Raw genomic sequence first — 20,550 nt, forward strand, 5'->3', positions numbered from 1 at the left:
GAAATAAATAAGCAACACCACACAGAGATTTTTTCATTAAGATCTTTAATTGAACATACAATAAAAAAAAGGACATTTTCTGTTAGATCTCATTTGCATGGAGAAAAATACAAATCTATTCCACAACCTGGAGAGAGGGGCAGCATTCTGCAAAGCTGCTTTCAGACATGCACTGAACGGTAAGTTAACACAAAAGTGAGAGGCTCCAGACTTTATCCGACCCTAGTAAAAACTCCTGAGAAAGTCCGAATTGTTCCATATGAGAAAACAGCAGGCAATACTCTGGAGAGTTCGCAACAAAGGCGAAACTGGGGGGGGAAATACAAATATCACACCAACGTTGATGTCAAGAGCTTTTAGTGATGAGTACAGACGCCGGTGTCAATGTGCTGTAAACAGAAACGCATGGTTTTTGCAGTAGAATACATTACATCCTGCATCCGAACGAGAGATTTTGAGTAGCTGTGAATGCATGAGAGCGGAACATCTCCTGCTGTGTTGTTCATGTGCGAAAGGTTAGCTCTGAAGTCTGCACCAACCTGCGGACATTTTCCGGAGTTCGTGTCTGAAAACGTGTCGTCTGATGATGTTCGCTCTAATATAAACCCACAAGCTGACCTTCCAGAGATTTGTATGATGTACCTTTCCAATACAAAAACACTCCAGTAGTAGCTGTGCACTTTGAATAAGCAGAGGCGAAACCAAACCCTTAACCCTGAAGTAAGCTTGCAGGAAAAAAATTAAAACTAATTGAAAATCATCAAGGCTGCAATCAGAACTGAGGAAAGCCAAGAAAAATGTGGCGCTGCATTTGACGCCTTGAAACTTCCCAAACTGAAAACCATCACGTAAAACAAAGTGGTCTTCCACAGACTACCTGGTCATGGTTACAAAAAAAGGAATATATCTGTTTGATGCAAGATCTATGTACAAGAGGTTAAAAAGAGGTCATGACACCTACAACACAAGCTGTTCAAACGTGAAATTCAAACCCTTATCGTTTTCCTGCAAATATGAAGTTACAAGTTCTTGCATCCATTTGAGCATTTTAAAGTCCCGCAAGACAACACGAAGATCGATGATTTTTTTGTAAAGCAATTAAGAGACGGCAGATCAAAAGAGAACCTTCTCCAATGCTGTGGCCATATGCTACTTTTCTCCCACAACCACACAGTCAAGTGTATGAAACAGAGAGGTTGCATCAAACAAAGCCTGATGGATGATGCATTTATTAGCAGAGGGAAACTGTCACAATCTACCAACAGAGCAAGATCTGTCACAGACTGAGATGATTTAAGTCCAATAAAGAAAACTATTTTTGCTAAGCTATTACAGCTTCAAAAACATGAGACTGGTATAACAAGGTGACATGTTTGAGACAAAGTGACTTAAACTACCTCATGTTGCAGATCTTAAGACTATATACTAGCACTTTATTATCTGAAAATAGAGTGAAAATAAATCTGGGAGGCAGATGATTCAGAGACTCAAGTTTTCCAAAAAAGTAGCCTGGTCACTGTGGCACACCCTCTAATAAAACTGCATCTAAAACATGTTAAAGACAAGTGCACGCTTGCAGGAGAAAAGTAGACAAGTCAGGAAGCATAAGCCTGTATGACGACACTGCTCGTTATGTACAGCATAGGAATCCCTCCCATCTCTCATTCCACTAATCCTGAGAAGCTGATCTAGATCGTGAGCGAGATCTCGAGCGGGAGACTGAGCGCTTCTCCATTGAGTTGGATCGGCGGTCGTTCTCCCGCGGGGATGGGGAGCGGGAAGCAGATTTGGCAGCACGCGCCTCCTTCCCATTCTCCACTGGGGAAGATGATCGACTGCGGGACTTCTTGTCAACGGCCATCTCCTTTGAGCGACTGCGAGAATCCCGCTCTGACTTTGCCTTGGAACGGCTCTTAGAACGGCTCTTGGAACGAGACTTGGATTTACGGTCCGCTGAATGGGAGCGGGACTTGCCGGAGCGTGAATGAGATTTGGATTTGCGGGAACGAGAGTGCGACCTGCGATTGCGAGAATGTGATTTTCTTTCTCCTGACTTGGAGCGAGACTTCCTTCCAGATCTAGAGTTGGCTTGATTTCTCTTGTTGCTGGGGGAGCGAGACCTGTAAGTGATAAAAAAAATGCTTATCTTTTGCTACGTGATTTAAGGTTCAGATTTTTTTAAGTTATTAACACAAGATCCAGAATCAGAATTCTTTTTCTTTTGCTTTCTAGAGAGATCCTCACCTCGAGCGGGATCTGGAGCGACTCCTGGAGCTCCTGCTCCTGTGGCTTCTGCGGCTCCTACTACGAGAGCGGCGGCGACTGCGAGATCTGAGGATCAGTTAAGGAATTAAGTTAACATACAACATACAGTTTACAGCACAGCCTAGTGTGTCTCCAGTTAGAGAAATGATTGAGCGCTATATTGATCGTACCTGGAGCGACTGCCAGAGTAGGATTTACGTCTACGGGATCGTTCCTCCACAAGACGAATCTTCCGGCCATTGATGTCTGTACCGTCCAGTTTGTCCAGTGCCCTCTTCATGTCCGATTGAGAGCGGAACTCGATTACTCCCTCATTGGTGCGCTCTTTGTGGGCGTCTGCGTAGGTCACTTCCCCTGCTTGGCGCATGAAGTCCTGGAGGGCACAGGCATTTTAGTAAAGGAAAAACATATATATAAAAAAATATATATATATAGTCTGTAATGTGAATGACCTCAACCGAATTGACAAAACACAGTTTGTGAACAATCACATACCTTTAGGTCTTGCCAACTGCAGCGGCTGGACAAGTTCTCCACGACGAGACGGTACTCAGTACGGACCGGGGGTCCATACTTCTCCCTGCCAGTGTGGCTCCGGCTGCTGTAACCACTGCCTTTAAAAACAACAGCACATGAAAAAAGTAAGAACCGACCAAAATGGCCACGTCACAAAGAAATACTGGCCTGGGTTATCAAATCAACACAAGGCAGTGACTTGAAAGAATTAAGACCAAGGGGGTTAAAATTTGAACTTAATAAAAAGAGTAACTCTGATCCCATTTTCAAACAAAGGGCTTCAGATAAAGTGATCAACAGCCACTATTGTTCAGCATTTCGAAGTTGCACTCTGCTGCAAAGAACACCACTGCATCTGTCTCAGGCTCTACAAAACCTGTCTTACTTTCATGCATCACACTGTGACGCTTTAGTTGCATAAACAAATGGACAGTGATGTTCTTTCAAGACCTCTGAACCCTGGAACAAACAGAAAGGAGGCATCCACATAGGTCAAGGACACTGTTCAGTCAAATTAAGAGAGAATGGTGTAGTGAAACCTGTACACCAATCTTTTGGTATAGTCGCTAGACCAAATGTCAGTCTGAAAATATTTTCCACTTACAACATTTCTTTTGCTTGTAAGTTCTTTACTAGAGCCGGTCCACTTATGTTTGCTGTCAACATAGAAACCAATGGCAATTCTCACCATCACCCCTGGTCTATTGGCAAAAGGCTGCTGTCATCATGGCTTCCGGTTAGGTCAGCCAAGGATCAAGGGGGCAAAGGTCACACACACATTGTAAGGTGAAAGGCAAGGCCAAACGGGACAGGCAGTCATCTTAGCCAGTCATCTTTAGCCTCAATGGACTCTCAGCCTCAGCCCGCAACTGGACTCTTTCAAATTGAAACATCAAGGACTTTTGTTAATGTTGAATATGAAAATATAGATATGTATACCAAAGTTAGAAATACACATTTCACAAGAAAATGTTAGTCTAGTTCTATCAATCAAGCTAAAACTACACTAGCTATGTTCGCGGTCATCAATTGTGATGGCTACACTTCTGTGTTGCAAACAAATTTGGAAAGTCAAGCCTTTAAAAACACAAGGCTCACCATCACCATCATCCAAGAGAAGTTTGCAAACCATAGTAACGACGCCTTGCTTTCAAATTACTTTAACTAGCACCATCACTGCAGTCTAAACAAGAGTTCTGCTTTTTGAGGGCTCCAACTTGCAGCTTTTGTTTATACCCAATAATGAACCACAGACCAATTGCGTGTGGCTCATCCGGGAGGAGCAAAAGCCTGCAGGTCACCAACCCTGGATAGTCCAAACTAAGAACCACTCTTCCGCAGGATGAGATTGGGGAAAAAGTTAAGATATCCTGAGTGACAAAAGTAGATCAGACATTCTCTCCATAGTCAGGTTTACACATCAAATAAATGAGATCATTGGGTCACTACTGATGTAACTAATAAAGGCCCATGCAATCTTTATCATAGTAAATAGGGATTAAAGGTCTGGTTGGTAATAAACCGTAACAGTGTAACCTGGCAATAATCTATTAAACGCTCAAACATCTGTAAAACTTGAGATGCAAGAATCCAATAAACACTGTGTGTGCAGGCCACATCCGACACCTCGCCCCGAGGGGAAGGGGAAGAGGGGGTATCTTGTAATAGACTCCACTTACTGCGCCCACCACCCCCGTAACCCCCACTTTGGCCATCTCGGTCTCTCCGCGGCCCGCGTGCATGTTCGACGATCACCCGCTCCCCGCACAGCTCCTTCCCGTTCAGCTCATACACGGCATCGTCGGCGTCCCGGTTATCTTCAAACTCCACGAATCCATAGCTGAGAAAGAAGGAATACAGAGTTTAAACACGGAGTAAGAATAAAGTCAAAATCAACAGGTTCAATCCTAGTGTGTTCGATCAGTTCGCTCCGATGCGGCTAGCTAGCTAGCTAGGTTAGCATGGCCCGCTAGCTCCGCGCTGTAGCAAACACAAAGACGACATGTTGGCCATGCGACATTTTCCACACGGGTTAGAACATTGTCGAGGACATGAAGCACAGTTAGGCTCAAAATAATAATAACGTAGCAAATAAAACACACAGATATCGATTGCAAGCTAACGCAAATATTAAACTAAACATATATTTACTTATTACCGTAAGTTTTTTACTTTGGCTGCACTGTCGTATTTAGCATGAGAGGCTAGCAAACGTTAGCTTTCCACCGAAAAACTCACCCGTTCTTTAGATCGACTTCCATGAGTTTCCCGTATCCGCTGAAAAATCGCTGGATGTCTTTTTCGCGGACATTGTAGCTCAGTCGCCCGATGTACACCCGAGGCATGATCTCCCGCTTTTAGATGATATCGTTTCGGACAGTTTCTTCTCACAGGTCGCTGTTGAAAGGGACGATGCCGCCGCGCAGAGTGAGATTAGCCGCTGGCGTCTCAGCTAACATATTGTCTGCGACCGCACCGGATCAGCCAATCAGCGTCAGGCTAGAGATCACACGGTTCCGGTACGGAGTATCAAATTAAAAGCTCCACTTTATTCATTTGTATCATAGACGGACAGACAAACAGTCAGACAGACAGATCGATCGATCACAATTTGGGAAATAATTGTGTTCCAGCAGTATGTCAAGAGCAAAGAACAAAAGTTTAAATGCAAAAGACGACAAAACGGACAACTTGCAATAGTTGTTTGAAATTGCAGTCGTTGTTTGAGTTAGGTTAAAGTTAGGGACATGACACACGTTGAAAGTTCTCAACTTCCTCAGGAAATAGAGTCTGCTCATCCCTTTCTTGTACACAGCGTCAGTGTTGGTTTTCTGCTTTAGTCCATTATTGATGTGGACTTCCAGGTGCTTGTAATTTATTCACAAAGGCAAGCATTGCATCAAAAATAAACTAATAAAGTTTAAAAAAGTATAAGCAGTAAAATATGGCCTTATAACAATATAGATTGATGTCTCCATCCCTATGCAAGTGGTTCAAGTGGTATTGACTGAGTACTTTACTACTAATTTAATTTGTGCACCACTAGGCGATGCATTGCAGGGGCCCATTTAGAGCGAGTGGTCAACTGAACAAAAATGAGTGTGAAAAAAACGTCTGTTTTTCAACAGCTTGCTAAAACTGCTCTCAGAGCCACAAATGGAGGTTGTCAGACATGATTTTAATTTGAAAAAAAAATAGAGTTTGTTTCTTTCGCAGATATGTAACTATGACATCTATAGGACCTATACTTTTAGCTGTATCATTTTTTTAAAAAGAGTTTTCCGGTTTCACCTCTCCATTGGATGCCATGTTAATTTTGAAAAAAAGGTCAGAGAGGAGAACAGCAGTCAACATTTTCTAACTCACTCCCACGGTCACATTTCTTATCTCTCACCAATAAAAAATACATCTGTACGTCCGGGGAAGTCTTGGGATTCTCGCAGTGTTTTTATTTCACAGATTTAAAGTTTTTGAGTAACAAGCATTTGTTTTAAGACTGGTGCTAGAGCACAGCACTCTCTCTTCCCCATTGGCTCTAATGTTAATCTTGAAAGTAGATTCCCGATGAGAAAACTAAATTTCTAACTCGCTCCCACAGTCCCATTTCTTAACTCTAACCAATAAAAAAATATATGTGTATGTCTTCGTGTCTCTCCCAACTGGGAGATAACAAGTGCACACAATCATGTCAGTGAGTATCCATAGCAACCACATACGCATGCAGAGGAGAGGGCTCCTCTTTATATTTACTGATTTAGTCCAGTGGCTAAATCACTTGCCCAGTGATGCAATGGCAAGGGGTCAAGACTGAGTGAGGACAGGAGCTTCTGTTTCAGCCCCCCCACCCCCATAGTAACAGGATGATACCAAGAAACCTGTAAAGAGCCTGGATTTTCAAAAAAAAGCCCCCCCACCCCCATAGTAACAGGATGATACCAAGAAACCTGTAAAGAGCCTGGATTTTCAAAAAAAGCCCCCCCACCCCCATAGTAACAGGATGATACCAGGAAACCTGGAAAGTAAAAACAGGATTTGCTATTTATTGTGTGGTATTTGACTGTTGATTAGATTATTAAAGATTATTAAAGTGTAATGGTTATGGTTGATCTTGTACTTCAGGTTAATAAAATCATGTAGAAATTATTGATAGGTATAAAACCTGTGGCCCTTGTACACCTGTCGTATGAAATCGAAAAAGTTCAAATATCCTTTACGCTCTGCATGAATTGAGCTCAATAAAATTATTTATTAAATTATTATAATAGACTACACCACAGACGCTGAAAGTAGGGCTTCCAATGTTAAAGTTTACAGAATTTTGAGTTTTCTGTGTAGCCAATCTGATGCATAAATGTAGTTTGTAATGCAGATGGTAAACGTAGTACGATCACAGGTTTTAGTGATGATAATAGTATGTTAAGAGACATCTAAAAAAAAAGGTGAGTTTTGCCCCTCAGTACACCCTTGCTGTTGTTTAAAATGTTGTTGAGCATGCAAATGAATTTAATATGACAGGATTCACAAGTTGTGTTCTGTACATAAGAAACTGTAGTGTGGATGTTAAGTACAGACAAAGCAGTAATGGAGAGAGAGAATAAGATTTTATTTTTGTAAAAACCAGGTTTTAAAATGATTCCAGTCAGACGACATCCACTTTTTTCCAAACAAGAAGGGAAGCAGTATCGTTGGTCTGAAACTCTTCATATACTAGCTAGCCTGTGTTGTGAATTTCTTGATTCACACTGATTCACTATGACCTGCATTCGTTTTCAGACCGTCATTAGCTCAAGAAATCTTCTTCTTGAAAAAATTTATCGTATCAATTTTCACTTCTTTCTAATCAAATCTTTAGAGTTTGACAAATTGTGTTATCCTAAACCTTTGAAGTCAAAGAAATGATAAAGTACACAGCTGTTCATCAATGTCTCAAAAGCACTCCAACACTTTATAATTTCCGTTTCTGGCTCACATACAACGTCTCTCTAAGTCTTCAGTGAGAAGGTGCTCTCTCTATCGTCAACCCCTGCAAGTTTGACTTTGTAATTTTCTACTGTAAAACAATCCGTGACAAATCTCTCTGTATGTACTCCAACCTGGTGACTTTGAATTTTATCTTTGCTCCGGCAAAAAAATCTACTCTGGAGTGGCAGTTTTGTGATTCAGGGCCAGACCAGACACAGAAATTCAACCTTCAGTTTAACCGATGTTGAGCTCAAGAATAAAGAAGTGAACTGTTGTTGCAGAAATTACAATTTGGCTGGTTAGATGGAGAAATGTATTCATGTGTGTTGTATGCAAGGTAGGAGAATGAATGCGGAAGAATAGGAGCCGTGTTGAATCAGAATCAAGAATCACAGCAAATGGGAAGAAAAAAAACCTTGGAGGTGGAGGGTTCATCAGCAAGATAACAAATCAAATCCAACAGTGTATGTGGAATACATCATCTGCCTACAACACCTGATCCCCATGCGTCAACTTTAGATACTCTCTCACTCCCTGCCTGGTCAGGCCATGACACAGCTAACAGACAGCCAAACCCTCCCGCAGTTCGATTCAGAGAGTCCTTTTAGCAAATCAAGGGGCGCCCCGACCCAGCTCCAGCCCTTCTGACGAGGAAAGGGGAGGCATAGAGAGGAGCGGGGAGCCCAGTTTTGTTGGCCTTTAGTTGGCTTTGGCGCGGAGCTGCGCCCTCTTGCCCGTCACAGCCTGGAATCCGGTCTTGATGCTGGCGACTGAGCAGCGGGAGTGGCAGGTCTCACACTGCAAGAAATAGAGGCGAGTGTCTTTCTGCAGGATGGTCTCAGGGGAGCGGCAGGTGTGACACGTCACGTATTCCTCTGCAGGTGAGAACAGTTATTAGCACTGCAGCAAGCAAGAGTTCATGATAACTAACTATTTTGAAACATAAACAGTAGTAAGTAGTAAAGAAAAGAGAATATAGCTATGATTTTATAAAAACCTGAAGGGGAATTCTGGTATTTTTCAACCTGGGCTCTGGAGGTTACATTTATAAATGTGGATATGTAAGTTGATCGTACTTACAAAACCTTTTTTTATTAATAAAAGGCAGAAATTGTCATTGACTGTTGCCCGATAGGATTTCATTGTAGCCACAACTGCAGTGTCGACCACCAGCTGCTGGTGGAGAAAATCTACTGGACCGATTCCAAAAGTTTTGCGAGCACTGCTCATGTTCTAAAACATTTACACACCCACATTTAGAAACAAAGGACCCAGTTGAAGAATACCTGAATTCACCTCTCTCAATATTCTGAACGAGAACCCAGAGTTGGGATGAATGATGAAAAATGAAAGAATCAAACCTATTCATACTTTTATAACAAAAGGGCCTGTATAGAAAAATCATCACTTTCTGGAAATGAGATCAAACCATGAATGATTTCTATTAATAAACCGTTTTTTAACTTCTACTTGTTCCTGTGAGATGAGTTACATTTACATCTTCGATAGAGTTTAATGTGAAATTAGAAACACATCATCACTTACAGACCTTGAAGGAGTTTAAGTTTTAATTATCATTTCATTAAGGCAAATAAAATGTTAAATTCCCACTTACTGATATATCTTCTCAACACGTTTTCTATCTGTTTCTGTTGAAATCTGCCTTTAATCACGAGCTGGTTATTTCCGTCTATGGAACCACTGTTGACAGAAACAGATCCAACTTTCAGGGCAGTGCACACATACGTTTGCTGTCATTTGAGAAGTCTACACAGTAAATACAAAGACATACCTTGTTCCAAGCTCAGCCAACAGGAAGGCGAGGAGATGTTTAGGTTGACGATGCAACCTGGGATGAAATACACGAAAGGTCAGTTTGTAGATAGTGACACCATTTGGGTTTGATACTTGGATAATATGATTTGGTTTCCGTCAAACTTTATCGGACATTCAAAGTGAAGTGAGATCGACAGTAACAGTGAGGGAGGTCGGTGTGTACGGGGTGAGAGAGACTCACAGTTTGCAGATGTCTGTGAAGTTGACAAAGGAGGTTTTCTTGGTTCCCACTCGCACCACCTGAGGAGGCTTCATAACAAACTTCCTCTTCTCTCCAGCCACCATGTCTGGGTTCTTCTCCCTCATGATGTTGAAGACTCGGTTCAGGAGCTGAACACAGATACCGCAAGAGTTACGCCGACTGTGGCTGACAGTATCTACACCAGGATCTTTCATGACACTTGTTGACCAAAAGGTTTTTGAGACAGGAGTGGGGGTCATTCTACTTTGTTTTAGTTTTAAAACACATCACTGTTGCTAGATTCATGTCTAATGACCATAATACTGAAACTGACTGTTTGGAAAAGTTGTTGACCCTGTTTAAGTTTAAAATCTCTGGGGCTGTGTTGTAGTATGGACAGCCATACTTTTTGCTATTGCTGTTCCTAATTCATAGTATTTTGAGTAATTAAGCAATTGACTGCAGAGTAGACAATCGAGTATATAGGTGTGTGTGTGTATTTGTAAACTGCGTGTGCAGCGTCTGTTGTTTTCTTACAGTCATTGAGTTATAACTGATTACTAAAATCTTATAATTTTCTCTTCTGTTTTCTAGTCGTTTCTTTTTATTCATTACTAGAAGGCTACATAGCCACTACTGTATTTTGTATGTTCAAATATTTCTGTAAAGGAGTGTGTGTTGAAGTAAACTGGGATTTATTGTGCTGTTTTTGCCATGGTATCGAAATGTGTATCAAGAATTGCGAAAATGTCATGTTATTGCTACATATGAATGTGAATTACCATGTTCTCAGTTTTGGAACTTCAGTTTTTATATATAGAAATATTATGTTGTCATGGAGCCAGTTAAGTTTGCTAGGAAATATGCTCCATGAAAGGTATGCAAAATGAGCTAGTGCTTGTTTGCAAACAGACTAAATTACTAAATGATTACTTTGGCACTAAAGAAATCGTCAAATTTCTTTCTATGATATTTAAGTGAACATATGAGACTCATTCTGAAGACATGTGCCTCATGTCTGTGTGAGTAATTACACAGTTCCGCTGGTAACAACAAAAAGAAAGACTTCTATTTGGACTTGTGATCAGGAAGTCAGACAGAAAACATAAAATAACTTACAGACTTGCCCTTGTTCCATTCTGTTACCTTAACAAGGTAAGAACTCACATAACTGGATTCTTTGAGGCAACTTTCTTTCCGTTTAAAAATGCACAAGCGAGAACGACACTTGGCTGGAGAAGAAGACTTTAAATCTGCATCACTGCATTTTCAGAAATTACATCTTTTAGTTTTTCTGAACTCAAAAAGGTTGCCCTTCGTCATGTTGGTGGGGTTGCCAGTTTATAAATGAATCTTGATTGTGTGTGTTGTGATAGTTCACACTTGCCCTACCTCATCATAAGTGTAGTCTCTTTCTGTGCCGGCCCAAGCTGGTCCCGTGAAGGAGGTGAATGAGACACCATCGTTGTTCTTTCCATCGTCATCGTCCAGAACTACAAACACAACATACAGACATCATCAGTCATGCTGCTCATTTTACTTCTCTACATGAAAAAGGGGGAGGTGGCTTATTCCCACCATCGTCCTTCTCCAGTGCTTCTCCCTCGTCAAAATCTACTTTCTTCTGCTTCTTCTTTTTGGTTGGAAGCATCAAGTCCAGGTTGTCCTCTTCCAGCACCTCTGTCTGCTCTCCTTCAATTTTCAGCTCCTGGTTGAGACCAAGTAAAAATAAAATTCAGCGACAAGATGACAAACACTACATGTGAATGCGGTTAAGACATTAAAGTGAAGTGATGGGAAAACTACAGTAAAAGTGGAAGAGGAAGTACTGATGTAAAATGTTGAGAGAAACAGAAACGATGAGGAGAGAAGAAAAGAAGGATTGCGAAGGTTTCAGTTTAGCTGGGACTGACCTTTAATCCCTCCTCGACTTCATTTTCAAATACTTTTTTGGGCTTCTTCTTCTTTTTCTTCTGGTTGAAGAAGTTGAGGTCGTTCAGATCATCAGATGGCTCTAGAGAAGATGAAACTCAGATTAGATGCACCTTAATGCAGAGGGACATTAAATGAATATTGTAACATCCCTCTACAACATCAAGGCTTATACATGAGCTTTCAGTGAGAACCATCTTTGTTTTCATTCAAACCTTTCTTCCTGCCCTCATCTTCATCCAGATCCATCTCCTTGTCATCTCCAGCCTCTGGTTCCATCTCCTTCGCCTCCACCTCTTTAGCCTCTTCTCCGCCCACGCCCTCTCCTCCTTCCTCATCCAGCATGAAGGGCTTCTTCTTCTTCTTCTTCTTCTTGGTCATGTTGGGATCGAAAATCATCTGAAGTGAAGAGAAAACCAGAAAGAAATTAAGTTTTATGACCCCATTAACAAGATGACGGCAAACATGGACATTTTTGTTTTCCCCATGTGTGAAATTAGTTTTTTATTTTATTAACCAAAGGTCAACTTTTCCTTCCTTATCTATTGTGACGTTTTTCCCGCTTCCCCTTTCATGTGACTACAACAGGTTACAGGGCAATAAAGCTGTGAATCCAGGAGTAAAATGCCATTCATTTTCTGAATACAGATTTTGATTGTCAGCCATAATACTGTAACCATCCGATCCACAAGCTACACGACTGTGAAACAATGTTATGAGCTCCTGTAGAAGCCACAGGCCTGAATGAAGTCAACTGTGTTTTAAGAAAAACTTTTTTGTTTGCCATCTTAAGGAGGAATACTAGAATACCCACAATCCTTGGCAATGTACCACATTTACAAAAATTATGGCTAAAATCAGATTGTTCAGTGTGACATTACGTTCACCACAGAGCAACCGTGACTTCTCTTTCTAACATGAGAAGTCCATGGGAGAGAATATCACAACACGGTTTAATTCAGGAAGAAGCACACTGGAAATCATTGGAAAGAAACTATTCACAATGGTTTATGGGAAGTGTAGTTCCTTCACTCTATAGTCTTGTAATATTGCCTTTTTTCCATGGGAATCGAATGTTTTATGCTTGAAACTCTTTTTACAAGGATTTTCTGAAACATCAATGGAGACAATGAATGAAACATTTCTTTCTGGAACCAGAGCTGTTCTAAAAGTGGGCGGTCACAGTTACCGCAGGTGTCCCATGTACCAGGAGACCAGATGAGGCAGAAGGGAAGAACATGTCTCCTCTCTTTACACATCAAGTCACCACTGAGTCACCACAGCCACCTGCTGTGTAAAATGTGTTTCCAGTCAGTTTAACCCATTGCCACATTCACAGCAGATTCACATTCAATGAATGGAGTACTGTTGTTCCACCTCACTGTAGTTTGACAGATAATCACCACTATTAAGGCCTAAATGAAAACTCTGATTAAAAATCTGAGGCTGAAACCATCATTTCATTGACTAAGTTTATTTGATGGTGAGTCATGAACCTGAGTCAAAAATCATTTACCTGGTTAGAGACTCTCCAGTGAAATGTGATGGTTGATTGAATGTGTCATTGTTATGAACTTTATCCAGTTATTATGGATTGATCGATGAGCGGCAGCACAAACATTCAGAACTGGTTTTAAATGTATTAACGACTGAGATCTAACGTCACATTGACTCTGTTCCTACAAAAAGCACATAAATGAAAGACGACATGTTTCATTGTAATAACGATGAGCAGTCAGCGGTGTGTTGTCTCCACTGGGTTTTAGAGGAAAGACACTTCAGTAGAATATAAATGAACCCTCGCTGGCTCTCCTGCTCCCGATGGGGAAAAACCAAGGGCTAGCGCCGCAGCTTATTGAACAGTAAGCTAACTATGCTAACTAGCTAGCTCCAGCGCCTCGGTGCGAGTTCCCCAGCGGCCATGACAAGGCGGATTAAAGAGCCACGCGACTATCGATCATCTACACGATGATCGCGAGCACATGGACCGTGTAACAGTGGCGCATCGGGGGGTTTTCTCGTAATTTCAGACCGGGTCGGGCCGCTGTTAGCTCGGCTGCTGCCATGTGAGCGCTGCTGCGGACAGGGAGGGGAGCAGCAGCGGCGAGGCCCAAAGTCATCCTCCACATCTGAGCCGAGATCCCCGACACATTTACCCAGCGAGAGCGCCCGGTGACGCGGGCCGCGCGGCGGACAACCCCCGGAGACTCACCTCGTCTCCTGACATGTTTGCGGGCTGAAAAGAATCTGAACTCCGGTCACTTTTTTGTCCTCCTCGATCAGACCCACACCGCTGCGCCGAAAATGTCTTGCATCAGCGCCGGAACCGCAGTGCGCAAGCGTGACGTCGACGCAACCCGACGTGATCAGTGCGCGACGGCGCGTCTCAGTCGAGCTGCGTTCAAGAGCACATCCAGAACTGTTGCTAAACAAGTACTGTGAGTTAGAAGAGGTCTGTTTTCACCACGGTCCTGGAAACAGACACAGCAATGGTTCAGCTCTTATGTTCTGTATTTTTTAATGTTAGCTGAATACCCTGGATGATCACTATTATACTGTCACTTCCTCCTGTTACAGTTGTTTTACTAATAGACTGATTATGGAGATAACTAAACAACAGTTCACCTTCTGATTATTATAAAATTATACCAATAATAACTTGTAGATCTTTGTTGATTTGAATTACACTGAAATTATTAACCAATAATAAGTCAGTCAGCAAAAATTATAATCTATTGGCTATTTTTGGTGATTTTTTAATTCAGCTTTCAAACTAAAATGCCAGATTTGCTCTGATACTTTGTGATTTGCTGTTTGTCTTCTTTGATCGTGTGTTTTTAAGTGCTGGTCAGACAAAAGGTTCAACATGAAAGCTTTACCGAGGGAGAGGGAAACTTTAACTTCAAAGTTGATCAATCAAGAAAGTAATTAACAGATAAATTAATAATTCTGTGAGCCTGATGTGGCTGTAAAGCAACAAGTGATACACTTCACTAAATACACTGAGATCACATGACGAAAAAGTGAAAAGATTCAGTACAATAAAATCATTTGAAAACTTTTAATGATTTAGCAAATAATCTGGATAAATTAACACTGAAATGCAAACATGCTGCTTCATCCTTTATCGTGTTATGCTTTTCTATTTTTTATGTAAAAAATGTACATCATGACTTTGAAAAACTAAAGGAATTAACTCTTTCAACTCCAAAATGCTGATGTTGTAGACAGACTATGTATTCTTATTAATATTATTATTATTGTTTACATTATACAATTTGAAATAGAAACCTTTATGAGAAGGACGGAGACAGACAGCAGGATGTTTAAGGTTCAACACCTCTCTCTAGCTGTGCATTGTGAAGTGTGTTGTGACCTTCCACTGTTGCATGCTTTAGTTTACACAACCCCAACAGAAACTCTCAGTGACAGCAAAAATACAGCATATAAAAAGAGATACATTTGGGATATTTACAACAAATAACAAGAACCACTGGTGAGAATGTGTCTGTGGGGTGGGGGCATTGAAATGACAACAAAAGTAGGGAGGGGGGCAACGCACACAACCTAATACAAAAGAAGAGGTTCAGATTCTGGCAAACACACACACAGCCTCTAGCCTTTTCACCCAGCGCATGCTCAGCTGCTCTTCTATTTTCAGTGCAGTTAACAAATAAAATAAGATAAAACAACAGGGAGTAAAACTTATTTTTGTCAAAAAGGAAAAAAAACATCTAGTGGATTTCACCATACAAACAAAGGTAAATATGTCAGACACAGATAATTGAAGATTAATCTTCAGTCAAATTTCCCTCTTGTCATTCAGTGACGTGCACAACGCCACACACAACAGCTCCGTTAGTTCACCACAGAGCTCACAACAGTAGCAGCGCACTTTAATGTGAGCCCTGTAGGTGTTGAAATGCCCTGCCCACTGCAAGGACCAGGAAATGCTTGTGTTGTATTGAAATCAAGGGCATGGCAATTACCATGGTAAAGTGACAGAGATTCAATATAAAAGCTGCCGACTGGCTCATCTTCATTAAACACGGAGGGGTTTCTGGATATCGGTAGTGCAGGGGATGGAAAAAGAGACACTACAGCATTATTTGCTTTTTTTTTTTTAGTGTTACATAAAATAGACGTTATCTCTCTGCAGACACACAAAGAACACTCATCACAACATCCTATCAGTCCATTCATTTCCTAATTGTTCTTTCAGCTTCCCTCTCAGATGCAGGTATGATGTAGCAGATGCTGTGTTTACATGGCTTCCATCGCCCAGCGCTGCAGGTCCTCGATGTCGTCCTTGTCCTCCTCTTTCTTGGCTTTAGGGGTGAAAAGACAGAAATAATGTTACGTTATGTTTCAGCGGATGTCTGTTGGATTCCAGACCCAGGGATCAACATAAAGACAAACCCTCTACAACAGAAGCTGCTTTCAGACAAGCACTGAACTGATTCTCATTCTCCACTTCTTCTGGAATTTCTGTTGCCAGCACCCTGATAAAACTCAAGGTAAGCCCATGTGAGAAAACAGCCAGAGATTATCCAGAGGATTCACCCCAAGTGGGTGGACGCGTTAATGATGTTAAACATGTGACGGACGCAAAACTGCAAAAAAACGGAATACAAATGTTTCAGGATAGAAAAAAAGGAGTCATACATGTACGAGATGGCGACAAAGATGTCAACTTGGAAAGACAATAAGATTCGAGTCACCGTTTTGGTGATAAGGCCAACACCGGTGTTTTCGTACTGTAATTTAACACAGAGCTGTTACAGTGCTGTATGCTTGCAGCGCCCCCCCTCATCCTGAACACTCCAGAGATTTCTGGGTTGTTGTGAACACGTCTGAGTGGAGACTCTTCTACTTTGCAGTTCGTATGTAAAATGCAAACTCTGACCCCATTGTAAGGATATTCTCCACAGATCATGTCATAAAACAGCTGGAACCGGATTTTATTAAATAGTTTGTTCTCAAATTTCCCACCGAGCTCTAAATGAGACGGATAAAAAAAAATGGAAACTATTCTTTTCACTGATAAAGTGAGATAATGTGTCTCACCAGGTCTGGAAGGTAATGAAGTAGAAGGCACGTTTGGTAGAGGGACGTTCTCTGGTCCCCCGATCTCCAGCAGGTTATTGTCCAGCTGCTCCTGTTCCAGCTCATCCAGCTCCGCCAGCAGTTCATCCTGAGAAACACACAAACACAACAACACAACACTGCAGGTGAGGGAAAACCCAAACGTTATTTTTAATTTCACTTTCACAATTAGTGGGAGTTGGTACAATCTTGTGTGTCAATTACCTTGGTGAGTTAAATGTTTCACTAAGAGTTAAGATTAAAATACTTAAAGTCAGTTGACTGAGAAATTAAGAAAGAACATATTCATTATTTTCTCCCTAATCGTCCCAGGATGACTGGATACAATAATCAGCTGAGGTGAGGTCCAGCTATGAATAAGACCATTCAAAATGAGGTCGACAGCCTCAGCGAGTGAGGAAACAGAGGCCAGTCAGCAGTGATGAGCCTGAAAATATCCATCCTGCAGTAACAGGACAAGAAGAACCTGTGCTGGTGAATATAATACTTCTAGGTTTGTAATTGTTGTCCGGAAGCAAAAGATGACAAATCAGCAGGAATCCATTCAGAATAACAAAGTGATTTTAGAATAAACCACAAAGCTGGTAGTTGTATGCACCAGCCAGTTACAGTCCACATACATTTTGTTTTCCAGACTCATATGAGGACACTGTGATATTTACACTAGATTCCAACTGAAACGTACACCTGAGGATTTTTCTGCCACTGGTACAGCAGAAAGCCATGGCTAGCAGGATGTATAGAGAATGAGTCAGAAGATATCCAGCAGTATATGTCCCCTCCTTTTATTTTGTCTTCCTAGTGTTTGTTAACAGCCTGTATATGCTTCAGGAATGTGTACTTGTAGTAACAAGACTCTGTCTGTAGTCTAGTGATGTATACTCTACTTACTATCTGAACACAAGGTCAACAACTATTAATCATTTTATCAATCAGATGATTATTATCATTTTTCTATATATTACTTAGATGTAGTTATCTAAGTTTGTTTGTGAATATGCAGTATACTGTTAGCTTTCTGTTTTGGTGTAGAAATGACTGACATGTTTATTATTGTTTATTGATTCAATAATTACCGACTCTTTCACACCTGCAGTTTGTGTTAAATCGTAGTGGGATGGTTACTGAAAACTGAGTATGGCACGGCACAGCCCCACCAAGAATACTTTTCACCAGCTGTCACCGTTCTTGACATATCGAGTTCACAAGACCGCGACGGACAACCTGAAAACATTTATTTAAAAAAAAAACAGACATGTGAAAAAGTCTCTGACCTCATCAAACTCCTCCCCGAAGCCGACAGGTTTGGAGATGGTGTCAGATATTTCCTGGGCCAGCTCCTGCTGCTCTGTAATGTTCTGCATCAGGTCGTCCACTTTGTCAATGTCCCTGAAACATTCACAACAAGGAGAGGAGCAGAATGTTGTCCATTTAATCTGGAGGTGTAATGTTAACATTTCAGCAGGTACGTTTATATAAATACCTGTCTACTATACATGTTTCATTTTTGTCAACAGTAGATGCAGATGGTTTTGGCTGAAGCAGGAGAATATGTGCATATGGGTCAAATCTTTCAAATCCTCTTAATTTTCCAATGAGTGAAACATATTCCTCATAATCCTTCTATTGTAAGTAAAGACTAAATGTTTCCTCTTCCCCTGGATTTCCATGAAGGCTACGCTTCTGTCTGATTGATGGATCAGTGAAATTGCAAGGAACCTGATCAGTGACGGCGTGTTCGCTCTTACATGTTTTCATGGGCAGACTTGATAGCCTTTGCAGCGAAGCCCATGTTCTTGAGCACTTCAGTGTTGGTGTTGGCGTTCTCCAGAGCCTCCCTCTGAAACTCGATGGTCGACAGCGTGCCGTCGATCTGAGCGAGCTGCTTCTCGTACCTCTTCTTTCTTTTTAAAGCCTGCAGGGCCGCTGAGGAGCGAGAGAGGAATCGGGGGTCAGGAGGAATAGAGACAGGTTGACGACATAAATGCGAACTTCAACGGTGAATCATGGGGATTGTTTTGTGCTTCAACAGAAGAGTCGTGTCATGGGAGCTTGAATAAGTGGTTAAACGTCTGCTGCGTGAGTCAAGACCGCGCTTAACGCTCTGTGACATAGTGTTCCACCACTGATGGGAATCATTAAGAAAATACTTCTTTCCCGGACATTTTAGTGACAGCACAGACGACAAGCAGGACAACTGGAGACAGCTATGACGAGAATGTGAGGGATGAGGTGGAAAAGACTGAAATGTATTGAAGTCAGAGGAAAACACATTTTGACTTGACAGCAGCCATCGCACATGTTGATCAAAAAGCAACGACGCCTGCAAATAAAACCACTTACACACTCAGGTTCATTTAGTCAGTGTCTGTTGTTTTGTCACAATCTGAAAAGTCTTTTCCCTGAGATCCGAGTCTGCCCTCAAAATCTACATCACCCTTCTATATACACTTCAATCTAATATTGTTTTGTATTGATAGGCAGCACTGTACACATCATAATTGAAATGACACCTTCTCTAACCTTTGTTCCATGTTGATTAATGGCTTTGTATTTCAGAAGTTAAGCTTCATTAGTGGCTGTAAACGTGTTCTGACATTATGGACTCACACAGTCCCCTCGCAGTGAGCTGCAGGACCTGCTGCAGGGTTCACTGCACACCTCACACCTCCCTGTCAGTGACTCCAGACTCCAGCATTCAACCCTTGTCCCTGTCGGTATCTTCATGGCCTGTCTCTCTGCAGCAGGACACCTGTCCACAGCCATGTGCACACCAGTCACCCAGTGTTTTGGTTGTGTTCCGTGGCCACTGATCCATCACACGAAGTCGTGATGTGCAGAGACACGTCGGTAACAGAAGCTCCCTGACTGAAGACGATGATCGGGAATCAAATCTCACACTAAATAAATAAAACACGCAACGATCCAAGGTGTTGACAGCGGCTGTGATAACGGGCTGTCGTTACAACGATCACACTTCACCTAGCTAGCATGCTAACACTTAGCTCCGGATTATTGACCAGGCATTTCTGACGCCACGAAGCAGAAACCGGGAGGAAACCCCACGCTGCTGCCCCACCTCGTTTGTTTTTCGTGCCGTTTTTCTTGGCGATCTGCAGCTCCTGCTCGATCTTCTTCTCCAGAAATTCCTGCTTCTTCGTCAGCATCTCCTCCGTCTCCCGGAGCTTCTGGATCGCCTCCTGCGGGCTCGGTCCCTTTCCTCCTTTTCCTCCTGCTCCGAAGATCTTCGTCAGCAACGACATGTCCGCGACGTTCAAACACTGTTTATAAATATGAAACCAACAATGTGCGTGATGCCGGAGAGGACGAGGCTCAGCGGCTGGACCACACTGACACTTGTCCCAGTCTGAACCTGCAGGATTGTTGATGTTTTTCTACTTCCTGGATAAGGCCCGACGACGTCATGAGCACTGACAGCGTGTGGACGGCGCTTGTTGTCTCCACCTGCTGGCGAAGTTAATAATAACAATTATTATTTTATGACGGCGATGACAATTATTATGATTGTTATTTATGATGGTGGTTATTATTATAATTATTAGAACATAATATATATAATTATTATTGTTTGCCAATAAGGTTAATTATTTCCCAGCTGATCCATAATAAAAATCGCCATTAGATGCAATGAATGGTGGATTTATTTATCTGTTTACTTAATGAACATTCATAGCTTTTGATTAGATTCAAAGACTATGGACAGGTTTATAAACCTGAATGAAACTCTGGTC

At 41.7% G+C, this 20,550-nt stretch overlaps 3 protein-coding genes across 3 annotated transcripts; all 3 read right to left on the reverse strand.

The window, feature by feature from the left end:
- Window positions 1-1,211: 1,211 nt before the first annotated feature.
- Window positions 1,212-5,322, reverse strand: LOC109630808 (serine/arginine-rich splicing factor 6-like). The gene is made up of 6 exons (XM_020089213.2): window positions 5,020-5,322; window positions 4,461-4,621; window positions 2,761-2,879; window positions 2,436-2,638; window positions 2,245-2,331; window positions 1,212-2,120 (listed from the first exon to the last, which is right to left on the reverse strand). Exons 1-6 carry the CDS (start codon window positions 5,124-5,126, stop codon window positions 1,670-1,672), a joined length of 1,128 nt encoding a protein of 375 aa, XP_019944772.1. The 5' UTR covers window positions 5,127-5,322; the 3' UTR covers window positions 1,212-1,669.
- A 2,041-nt stretch (window positions 5,323-7,363) lies between these two features.
- eif2s2 (eukaryotic translation initiation factor 2, subunit 2 beta) lies at window positions 7,364-14,065 on the reverse strand. The gene is made up of 9 exons (XM_020089356.2): window positions 13,905-14,065; window positions 11,908-12,091; window positions 11,674-11,774; window positions 11,339-11,468; window positions 11,153-11,253; window positions 9,761-9,909; window positions 9,536-9,592; window positions 9,359-9,444; window positions 7,364-8,618 (listed from the first exon to the last, which is right to left on the reverse strand). The coding sequence occupies exons 1-9, from the start codon at window positions 13,917-13,919 to the stop codon at window positions 8,443-8,445; spliced, it is 999 nt and encodes a 332-aa protein (XP_019944915.1). The 5' UTR covers window positions 13,920-14,065; the 3' UTR covers window positions 7,364-8,442.
- Window positions 14,066-14,739: 674 nt separating this feature from the next.
- On the reverse strand, window positions 14,740-20,226 carry LOC109630498 (charged multivesicular body protein 4b-like). Its single transcript, XM_020088727.2, has 5 exons — window positions 19,878-20,226; window positions 18,547-18,724; window positions 18,073-18,187; window positions 16,760-16,886; window positions 14,740-16,020 (listed from the first exon to the last, which is right to left on the reverse strand). Exons 1-5 carry the CDS (start codon window positions 20,059-20,061, stop codon window positions 15,956-15,958), a joined length of 669 nt encoding a protein of 222 aa, XP_019944286.1. The 5' UTR covers window positions 20,062-20,226; the 3' UTR covers window positions 14,740-15,955.
- Window positions 20,227-20,550: the final 324 nt, after the last annotated feature.

This window comes from Paralichthys olivaceus, chromosome 6 (genome assembly GCF_024713975.1).
Source record: "Paralichthys olivaceus isolate ysfri-2021 chromosome 6, ASM2471397v2, whole genome shotgun sequence".
Lineage (NCBI taxonomy): Eukaryota > Metazoa > Chordata > Actinopteri > Pleuronectiformes > Paralichthyidae > Paralichthys > Paralichthys olivaceus.